Source organism: Aptenodytes forsteri, unplaced genomic scaffold, assembly GCF_000699145.1.
Source record: "Aptenodytes forsteri isolate BGI_AS27 unplaced genomic scaffold, ASM69914v1 Scaffold255, whole genome shotgun sequence".
Taxonomy (NCBI): Eukaryota; Metazoa; Chordata; class Aves; order Sphenisciformes; family Spheniscidae; genus Aptenodytes; species Aptenodytes forsteri.
The window spans coordinates 1504248-1515936 of record NW_008794888.1 but is presented as its reverse complement, the minus strand read 5'-3'; the positions used below and the strand labels follow the sequence as shown (position 1 = coordinate 1515936).

At 37.5% G+C, this 11689-nt stretch overlaps 1 protein-coding gene across 1 annotated transcript in view; it reads right to left on the bottom strand.

Moving 5' to 3' along the window:
• The window catches only part of COBLL1 (cordon-bleu WH2 repeat protein like 1), a 54380-nt gene extending 53764 nt beyond the window's left edge, over window positions 1-616 (bottom strand). Inside the window, exons 1-2 of the mRNA XM_019470901.1 lie at window positions 484-616; window positions 46-275 (exon numbers count right to left, since the gene is read on the bottom strand). Coding sequence (XP_019326446.1) covers window positions 46-275; window positions 484-616 — 363 coding nt within the window. The remainder of the gene's footprint in view (window positions 1-45; window positions 276-483) is intronic.
• Window positions 617-11689: the final 11073 nt, after the last annotated feature.

The window sequence follows — 11689 nt, the reverse complement described above, 5'->3', positions numbered from 1 at the left end:
GTCAAGGTCCCTCTGGATGGCATCCCTTCCCTCCAGCATGTCGACCACACCACACAGCTTGGTATCGTCAGCAAACCTGCTGAGGGTGCACTCAATCCCACTGTCCACGTCACCGACAAAGATATTAAACAGCACCGGTCCCAATACTGACCCTTGAGGAACGCCACTCGTCACTGGTCTCCACTTGGACATCAAGCCATTGACCGCAACTCTTGGAGTGCGACCATCCAGCCAATTCCTTATGCACCGAGTGGTCCCTCCATCAAGCTTAAGATCTTGATGAATCAATTTTGCAAACAGAAGTACAGTATTTATGCTATCAGGAAAACAAAAAACAACTTTGCAGTGTTTGAAGTAGGATAATTTACAGAAGCGTGGCCTCACTGTCAATTAAAACCAGAAGCTGCTTAAAAGCAATTCTCAATTCAGTTACCTCTTCCCAAAGTCAAACCTAACGCATATAGCCATGTGAGGACGGCTTACAATTAAGTCTGCCCAGGGAACGGGAAGGAATGCAGTCAACAAACTCTTTTGGGCAAGCGCTGTCATCAACAGCAACATCTTTCAGGTTCCCATCATTGGGAAATGTTGCTTCTAGATCTGTATCCGTCCACATAGTGTTTTGAAGTGGCTTGTGTAACCACTTCAGTGAGAGGATAACATCTGTGTCAGTGCATGTGTGCTGAGTGAACAACATTACTGACAATTCCTTACCTAGCCTCTCCTACCTGAGAGGTCCTATCACCAGTATCCATCCCCCATTACGTCTGACAAAACAGAAATCTAAGTCAGTTTTACCTAACGTGTAACATTGAATGAAACAAACAGTCAGATCAATCATTGGTTGTGTTCCAAGTCAACTGCACTCTGCAACCAAACTTCAGGAGTTAACAATATGAAGAATAGAAAACCCTGAAGCAATTTTAATTGCTTGAAAAGCTGGGGACAGCGATAATGCAGACACAGCCAGACTTGCAGACTAGACTGCCAGTAGTAAAAGTTTCAGTGCAGACAGGGTATCAATAGTGTCTAAAATACCAACACATTCCCTATGGCTAGTATGTCCTACACAGGACAAAACATTTGGGAATTCCACTTGGAGGCATTAATTACTATCCGGGTCTAAGGGCTGAAGCTAGAAATATTCAATTAATATTAACAATAATAAATTATCTTTTTTAGTCCTACTGGTATCTTGCGGTACTAAGTTTTACATAGTTTATCTACTTAGCAACTCCCTTCTTATGGCTTTTACATATTAAGCAGTAAATTTATCACGGTTGAAAAATCACGTGGTTTTCATTCAGGGAGTCACCAACGGAATTTAATACTATCGACCACAATAAGTAACTGCCCAACATTTCAGATAACCTGAAAGGGAAGAAAGGAAAGGTTTTCCATTTCTACAAGTATGTACCCAGCTATTTCTCCTGCATCTCACAAAGGTTACTTCTACCCCCACCGATATCACTCAGCATAGGCTACTAGTATTTTTTTTTTTCTTCTGTAAGTTCCTAGAACACTTGTGAAAGGTAAAGTGTTGAGAATTTTTAAAAGACGGGGTGGGAGGAGAGCTTAGACAGGGTATTAGGAAAAAACTAAAAAAAAAACATCTAAGGGAATGGAATCAAAATGTTTTGTTAGAATTTCTTTAGGATTAGAATTTTAAAACGCTTCTCATTTTTCCATAAAGCATCTACTTAAACTACTCATCTTGGCATTGCTGTATTAGCAAACATTCCCTAAAAAGGAAACATCAACTGACTAGTATCAGCAGCAAAAGGGAATGCATGTGAATGGATCATAAACATGGAATTTTATTTCTTGTGTGTATGCTTTAAAAGAAGTAAACAATCTAATTTTGGTAAATACAATGACACTATAGTCTTTTTTGGTTTTTTAGTGCTAAATACAAAACACTTTCTAAAGAGGTCCCTGTTAAGGTCACATTTTTAGTACAGATGTTTCATGCTCTTTAATCCACAGAATTGTTTCCAAGACCAAAAGGATATGAAGACTTGCATATACTAGTGAGGGCAGTAAAACAAAAGCTTCTCAATATTCATTTTTAGATCTTTAATACCTTCAGATTAACTTGTCTGCGATTACCCAGAGCATTGAGTATTTCTGCATTGGGGGAAAAAAAAACAACAAAAGACTCCAAAAGCCCAATAGGCTGTTAGAACTTAACGGATGTGTATCAATTATCTGCATATGGAAAAGCTGGTCAGAATTATTATCTGTTTTTTAAAAATCCCCAATAGGGACATATCTGTGAAGTTGGGAGATCTTTGAACCTATTGTCTCTATTGTTATAAACAAAAGACTGTTTTTCAAAACTATCTGATATTTCATCTAACCCTGAAATAGTAATGATTATTTTTTTAAAATAATTTCCATGAGAAACTAAAGTCTGAAAGCAGCAAGAATAGCAGGAAACCTGGATTACTAGGCTATGAATAGGCATTCTTCCAGATTAAATTCCTGCTTTATTAAATACTATTTCTTCAGTTGCTTTGTACCTACTGAGATGACATCTCATCTGTGATGGATCAACACAGTCAAGTCTCCAGGGAAAGGCAAATAGTTTTGTTCTATCAAAAAGAACTGGAGAAGAGAGCATAGACAAGAGGCTTCCAAATGGCTTGGAAGCAGACCAAGAACTTGTTTTTCTTATGCAAGTCACACATCAACAAGGAAAGTTGATTATAGATTGTAAAATCACTCAACGTTAAGGGGCACTTAATTATTTTTCCATTTTTAACATTTGGTTTAAGGATTTTATGCAGCATCATTAGACAATTCTGTTGCGTGTTCTCTTTTCACTTACTTGGAACAGTTAGAACACAACAAATTGGTACATGTACAAATGGTAAACGTAAGAACACAAGAGCCGAGAGACCATGAAAGCCGTACCACACCTTTGAACATCCCTGTTGATCATCTCTGAACCTTCTCCAGTTCTGCTATACCCTTTTGGAGATGACAGAGACCAGAACAGTGCACTGTATTGCCATTATAGATTTATACAGTAGCATAATCATGTTTTCTCTTTTCTTCTCTATTCCTTTACTAATATACATGGCAAACTGATTCGTATTAAATTTATCTAAAGTGAATTTAATCTCATTTTATTATCCATTTATTTTTGTAAAATCCTTCTGCAAGTCTTCAGAGTCGTGTCTCCTCTAATTACTACGAATAATAACTTTTTACTGTTACCAAACTGCCACCTCACTATTCAGCCACTTTTCTGTGGCAGATTATTGACATGCTGAACTAAGAGTTCCAGCACAGATCCCTGTGGAACTCCAAGGTGGCCTCCCTTCACCTTCACAGTAGACCATTTCCCATACCTCTGTTCTTATTTTTGGGCAAATTATTTAGCTATGCAGGGTCTACTGTCTTATGCCATGTTTGTTTAGTTTTCCTAAAAGGCTTTAGGTTAGAGGCTAGCAGAAGCCTTTTGAAAGACCAGAAAGACTGCATCAGCTGGCTTTTCCTTATCCGTTTGATCAGCACAGCATTTAGATTCTTTATATATTTACAGCATTAAGACATTTACATTGTAGATATACTGCTATATTGAAGAGTTCCTCATTTTATTCTAACTGTGCTTGTTGCACCACAGTCTGCAGAGAAACACATTTTGTTCATAAGTTCAGCCACCAAATGTATAGTTTGTCTTGAGTACTAAGGTAGTACTTAAGAGCCCTCACCAAAGCTGTGCTAGTTGCTGTGCAAATTCAGGACAAAAAAAGAGCACCTACTCAGAAAACTTTTGGGGACAAAAGGACAAGCCCATATTTTGGGCTGCCTGTCCACAGTGTGACTTCCCTTAAACTGCTGCACAACCCTTCCACCTCTCTATCTCAGTTACAACCTTTTATCCTCATTTTCACATCATAGATCACTCCTCTCTCTACTCAGCACAAAAGATAACATGCAAACTTTAGCACATTTTATGACCCTACTGAGTCATATTTCATCTCGCATGCTAAGGATCTGTCTCACTATCCCGTAGTTGTAGTATTTTCTTCTGTGCCAACTCTCTTCCTGAGAGCAATTTTTGTAACTTTTTCCATGGGACCACCACCTTCTTCTCACCTAAGGCTCTACCTGCATTACACCTACAAACATCTGACAATTAAGTATCCATAATATTTCTTGGTAAGTGCATGGTAACACATTACAACTTCCCTCCTTTTTAAGGTCAAAGAGAACCGCAAATCAAGGGACTTGGGAAAGTCTGTATGGATTAAGCTCTATAGAGGAACACAAGGGTTAAGGTAAAAGGAGCAGCAAGAACCCCAGCATCTGATGAGAGCAAAATGCTTCAATTCATGCTCACTATTCAGAGAAAGACAGAATACTAATAAATGTTATCCAAGAGATAATAAGTTTTTATTTACTTAAAACCAGAAAGAACTGTAAATTGCACGACAATCTTCAGCTTCTGAGTTTTGGCAATTCAGACATGTTTGAGAGAATATGACACTGAAATTGAGGGGTCATTAATTGCCCAGCAATTACCATTTCGGAAAGTCAGCGCCTCTTCCTTCCCGAATATTGAAGTTACAATATAGAAATCATAAATGAAACAAAATACATCATTTAAGGGGTAAATGACACATTACTACGGTGATGGTACTGCCACGGCACTAGTGGTTGCCACAAATAAAATAAGAAACATATAGAAATATAAGAGACAACTGTGGTTGTAAATTGGGGGATTTTTTTTCTAATATTTTTCATGTCTACTTGATATGGCTAGGTAACAGATGGTATATTATGTTTTTCCTGCTTTGACACAATTTAAAAACAAGCTACAGATGGCTATAATAAAATCCTCATTAACACAGTTATATTTTCACAGTTTAGTATAGCAATAATGAAACTTTCAGGTCTGGAATTTCCTGTTGGTTAATTAGCGGTTAGGTTAATAGCCTGAGGAAGTGCACAACCCAAAAAGTTTCCTTATTGTTTAATCATATAATTACTACATTCATATTTCTGGGAAAGCTCTCAAGACAGATTTAAAGTCAGTGTAAAGCTACCTTTATAACCCTCCCTCTGTTTGTGAAACAACTATATTATTTTATTTAGCAGAGCGTGTAGGCAGGAAGGCCATGAAGAGGCCTCATTCAGCTGCCTCTGGGAAGTTTCAGCTTGCTTTTATTTTAGAGATACCAACTTACACTTACAGAATTCTTCAAATATACATTACACCAAACACTCTACAGAAAAGCTAGGATCAACAACTCTTGGTCTATTGTTACAATGTTACCATAAGATCATTGATTAATGCTTAACTAATTCCTTTTTTTTTTTTTTTTTAAATCCCAGTTTATAATCCTCCACAAAAACTTGAAATACGACATATGCTTAGCAGCACACCAAGATATCACTAAATCTGGGACCTAGAAAGAGAAAAAAAAAAGAATCACCACAAATCTTGTACTCAGGTTATTTCCATAAATGAACACAAACAGGCATAACGCTACCTGTAAGTTAAACAATATGATTAAAATAGTAGTGAAGGATGTGGTATTCACAGCTAAAAGCCCTCTGGGGTTTAGTAATCCACACACTAGTTACTAACTGATGACACTGCGCCTTCATTACTGTGTTACTTACGCTACAAGATTAAAGCTGCAGTGAATAGCCATACCCACGCTCCAGTCATGCCTTCACTAGGTGGTACAGGCGTATCCCCAGATAACTGATACCTGAGCTGGTGCTATGGCACAAGAAAACTGGTAGCTTGGCAGAATCAGGTTCCAAAATATTATTGAATGTTGGTTTTGGGTGGTTTTTTTTTTTTTTTTTATCTGCCATCTTCAAAAATCTACACTGAGAAAATACAGCACCCTTGTACAAGCAGTAACATACTGAGTTACCACGCAAAGACCAATGGAAACAACTGTACCGCTTTTTGAAGTGCTAGAGGTTCAAGAGAGGATAGCTACTGCCAAGCCATCATGAAAGGAACGTAATGTGGAAAACTTGACTTGTGACTGAAGTTACACAGTTAAAAAGAGACAGTATCCAACTATTTAAGAGTTGTAATGCTAAAAATATCTTTTAAGCCCCCAAGCTCACTTATGACAGAGAACCGCAGGGAAAGAGAATTTGGATTTTCTAACACACACCTTATTATTTAACAAACACATTATTATTATGACTATTCTGTAAGGTTCTGGAGCGCTCCCATTTCTTCACAATTTATTTAGACAACTTTAAGGAGAACTGAAACAGTACTATCTTCCTTAACCAGTGGGAGCCACGCACAACAAAGACTTTCTGGAACACTAAATGTCACTATGGGATTCAACAAACGAACGTACCCAAACCAAACAACTGAAAAAACCCCGCAGTGTTTTTGGAGATCTGAGAATTACAGCTCCAAACAGAGTTACTGTGCCTCCTTAAATTACTCTCGGAGGCCTAGAAAGTTAATCAAAAAATGACAGACTAAATAAAGCTCCCACAGTGATTTTCTTCTGGAAAATCCCATGCTTTAATTCAGAAACCTTCAGATCCAGTTTCACATACAAGTTTTCATAATCATATCCATTCCTTGACAGAATAGTCTGTACTTAGACAGATCTTTTTATGGCACTGTTGCTGTAAGGAATTTAGATGTACCTTTAATAAGAAGTTGAACAAGTTTCTTGTTCTGAATGTTTACACATAGTATAATGCTGTTTTTAAAAACCTGTACCTCTGCTCAAGTTTAGTAACAATCACTCTTCTCCTCCCAAAACAAAAAGTTAAAAATAATGCAATGTTTCATTGCTAAACAGTTTGTGAAGCAAGGACATTTTGTGTTTGCTTCATCCAGCACTCACTCAGTCCGTTCTTCAGAACTGCGTATCTGGTGTTGTTGTCTTAGACTTTTGAGTTCCTGTGCTTATCAGATGATAAATTAGAAAGAAAAAAAAAGAAAAAAAGAAAAAAGAACAAAAGCAAACATTATACTAAGTTATAAATGTTATACTAAGTTATAAACTTTGTCATGCAAGTTTCAGACACTTCCTCAAAGTGAAGTAAACACAGGACAATGGAAAAATTATACAGTTAATCGCACTGGGATCAATACTAAAATTTGTAATGAACAGCTCTCCCCTTTTTAATGATGACATCAAATAATTCAGATCATAGTTTGTTTTACAAAAGCTGAGACTGATTTACAAGAGGGCCTTCGTTCCAAAGGGGTAAGAAGCCATCTGGGGAGTAAAAGCCCACAGTTGCAAAGATGGCACATTGGAAGGAACACGCCTCAGGTTCCCTGCCACCCATAAGATAGGAATGAGGAAGAAAAATACAGTGTTCTTTCTTACTTAATATGCGCACACACAAGCTCCTTAATTCAGATAAGCATGTATCTTTGGAATCAGTATCATGGACAACTAAACTGGGAGTGTACCACACCAACTTCTGGAGGGGGTGGCTAGTCATGCTTGGGGATTCTCTCTAGTATTCAAAAGAAAAAAGCTCAAATCAACAAAGTTGAAAAAAAGAGAAGAAAATATGCCTTTCAAAATACAGACTTCATTCTAGATACAGCTGAGACAGTATGGTACTATTAACAAAACAGTTTAAAATATCTCCAAGAAGATCAAACGTAACAGGCTAGCACCCTGAAAGTGCTATTTGCATCATTTATGATTTAAAATTAAAAAAAAAAAAAAAACCAAAAAAAAAAAAAAAAACAAACAAAAAAAAAAAAACAAAAAACCAAAAAACCACAAAGGCTCAAGTTTGGTTTTGTCTGCTTCAAACCATAATTCTAGAGTAATATTCAGAAGAAGTACAAGCGCTCCAGTTATACTCAATCTCTATTACACGTTATAGTATTGGGGAATTTATGTTTTTATTTTACTTTTAGAAAATCTATAAGTATGATCCTAGAAAAATGCTCCTGCCATGAGCTATCACATGGGGGGGAAAAAAATGTATTTTACATTGGCAAAACTTGACAGAGCTCATGTTTCATCTTCCACCATTCTAATATTTTGCTGGAACGCCCACTTGAATGTAGAAACCATCCTTGCACTACCTCAACAGTAGCTCATAGGCTCCTTGAAATTGCTACTAGATAAACCAGATATTCTAGAAACTAGGTACAACACCCTATATTGCATGGGTGTACAGCTCATCACACAGTGCTATACCACTTGTGCATACTGTCTCCTCTGTGCAATAGTACAAAGCAGATGCTTCACAACATTCTGTATATCAAAACATCCCAAGTTCTTCTAAGCTCTCCACAGAGCAGGACTGTCAGCTTGATTTTCTACCTGCTCAGAAAACATTAAAAAAGGAGGTGATATAAGTATTCAAACACTTCTATTTGTGTGGAGTACAAATACTGAAATCCTATCAAATGAAAAAGCTTACAAAGAACAAAATGAATGAAAGCAGAAGGAAAGAAGAAATGCCAACAGCACAGTTTAATGAAGCTGAGTTCTCCCCGGCCAAAAAAAAAAAAAAAAAAAAAAAGAGAGGGAAAGAGAAAGAGAGAGAGAAAGAGGGAAATATTTACTCATGCAGTAAGAGGCCTCTTATGCCATAGGAATTTCACAAATGTTTCTAGGTGTCTTGTCTTGATGTGCTGCTAAAAAACCATTACATTATTGTAGAGTGATATACCAGCCACAGAACATTTGGTCTGCTTAGCTGATATTTCTACTTTTAAACTTAGGCATACACTTAAACTTAGGCATACAATACACGAAGTTTTTATGGTCTAGAGTTTTACTTTAGCCCAGTAAACTTTGCAAGCCTTCAACAGAAAGGCAAACAGTTATGGTAGGTGGCTATTTCTGGCAATTTTTTTTCCTGTCAAACATCAAACAGCCCAAGCTAGACACAGCATATCACAGAACTGAAGGAACGGCATGTATCAACGCTGGGGTTTTTTGTTTGGGGTTTTTGTTTTGTTTTGTTTTCCCCTCCCCTTGTGGACTGCTTGTAAAAACCAAAAAGCATCTTTTCATAAAGGTTCCTAAAGATAGAAAGTTTTATAGATGCACTCATGTGACAATTATTAAATTTTATTTTAAAGAAAGATATAAACAAAAGTACCTATTAAAAATATATGGAAGAGCATACAGCACAGTCATGAATTTCACTGTCACAACAGTGAGCACAGATTTTCTTTCCCAATGAAGTGCTGTCAGAGACACTAACAGGCTTTTATTCACAATGCTGAAGTCTTACCAGAACTTGAATCACACAGTATATAAGTTTTTTTAAAATGTATTTTCTTAAAGTAAACTTGCAGTCTTTTTGTGATCTAGGGAATGAAGTGAGACATTTTGCTAGCCAAAATTCTAATACGGGAAGGACTCAAGCCAGGACCTGTGATACACAAGAATGTACATGCATGTGTACATTTCAATATTCTGTTTTCTGTTTTAAGAAAGAGTAATCAGAATTGTCCATGACTTACATCTGAGTCATTTGAAAAACATCCACTGAACAAAAATCAAGATCTAAAGTACAATGAAGTTGTTCCTTCCACTGCAATTGAATTACATTACAGCCTGAAGAGATTCTGCAATAACTACCTTAAATCACAGACACTTTAGTTTACACATCCCCAGTACTGCAGAAGCCTGATGTGTGGTAGAAAGAGCAAACAAGCTTCCTAAATAAAGATGAGTAATCAAAAACTTCTCCGTTACTTTCCCTCACATTCACTTCTTCTACCTTTGGTTGTTACTACCTGGAAATTCAGGCTTCCAAAAGGATGTATTTAACTGCAAGCATTAAACTACTCAAGAACTCTATGAGAACAAAGTACAGTCTTTTAACTGTTTCTTTTTAAGCCTTTTGTTCATCATTTTGCTCAGATACACACTGCATTTATAGTAAACATAATTTTTTAAAAAAGCTACACTTCTTGTCAAAGAATGGTAATCCTTCTGCCAACACTGGAAGAAGAAAACTCTGCATTTTTTAATTCTCACTATTTAAGACTTTCCAACTCCACATAACAAACAGTGCAACCTACAGGTACGGCCTGTAGCATCAGATATTTCTTATGCTTAAGATTCTGCAAGAACTCAGACGTCACATTCACACACCTCTACTTACAGTTTACAAGCAAGATATGTGAATTCAGAAAAAGAAACATTTACCTTCTAGAAAAGGCCAAGTATAATTTCTATAATTAGGACACAAATGTGAACATAAGCACCTGCTTATCAGAGAAAGCCTAGACACATTAAATATACAGCTTGATACTTACCACGCTCTCACATTTTACGTTTCTATTACAGAAAAATACAAAGTCCTCAATGAAGACGCCAAAGCCCAGAGGCGTCTGAACAAGACATGCCGAGGCTTTGCTAGCTCAGACTCGATTTGTCCCCTTAGTCACTCGTCCTGCCTCTGCACAGCACGAGTAGCTCTGGGGCAGGCAGCAAGCACTCTGTGAAAGCAAGGAAACGGAGGCAGCATGATCAGGCCAACAGCAGAGCAATGCAAGCGCGGAAAGTTCATTTCATTAATATAAGTAACTACTTTTGTAGCAAGAAAATACTGAAAGCACATTCAAAGCATTATAATAAAACCCCTTACAACATTAAAAGTATCAATTTTAAACAGTCAAAAATGTAGTCAAACACACTTCTTGGACTGGAGAGTGGCAGGTCAGCTTTTGGTATATTGGGGACAGGTGGTGGGCTGTGGTGGTAGGCCCAGGGAACTGCTGCTGACACTCCTGCATTGAGTGATGATGTTAGTGCTGCTACCTAGGCAGAAGGGGCAAGAAAGTTCTGCTCCCTGCCAGAATGGCAGGAAGAAAATACAGATAGGTAAAAACCCCTGCCTTTTATCCAGAGACATTAGTAAGACTAAGCTGGCTGTGAGGAAGAAAACAGGTTCTGCTCTCTGAGGCAGGCCAGGCAGGTGAAGTGCTGAAAAGTTCCTTCCTATATGCTTGCTTGGTGTGAATTATCCTCCACATTTCATTTCCTCCTATACATGAAAACTACAGTCTTAAACCTGCAGGTACTTACCCCACCAGGATTTGAGCGACTCTTTAAAACGGTGTAAGGCAAAGCATAACATATCCCTCAAAGCATAATGCTGCTTTTAAGAACAAAGTCTCTCTGACATCCTTCAATTAAAGTCAACAAAAATGCAGATGTCTTGAATGCAAAATAATATCAACTATTTCCATAAGAAATGCTGTGTCTACCTAGACAATCTAATTTTAAAATGAAACCATCTTCCTAGAAAACTGACTACCTGGAAATAAACTATATGCATACATAGCATTGCTGGAACAGATGAGACCAATTAACATGCTCCTTCAAGTTATTGCTGTGACTTGACACATTTTTTTGCTTTCCAGCTCCAATGCGATCTTTCCTTTTCAATGACCAAACCAACTATTGCTTAGTGATTTGATGCAGTAGGTGAATGAACCAGTATTGCTCAGAAATCCTCTTTCTGGTTCTCCGTCTAAGCAGGTTTCAGCAGGGACAACTAATGCTGCCTCACGGAAGTTAAGCAAAGAAATGTGCTGTACTATCCTGGTTAGAGCAGGTCTGCAGCCAGGAGTACAGACATTTTAGAAGTTCACAAGTAATCTGCCCGCTGGGGATGAGGGAACAGAAACTGGTTAGTTTAAGAGAAGCCATGAAAAAAGAAAGCCACAGGGTGGCACTGCAGG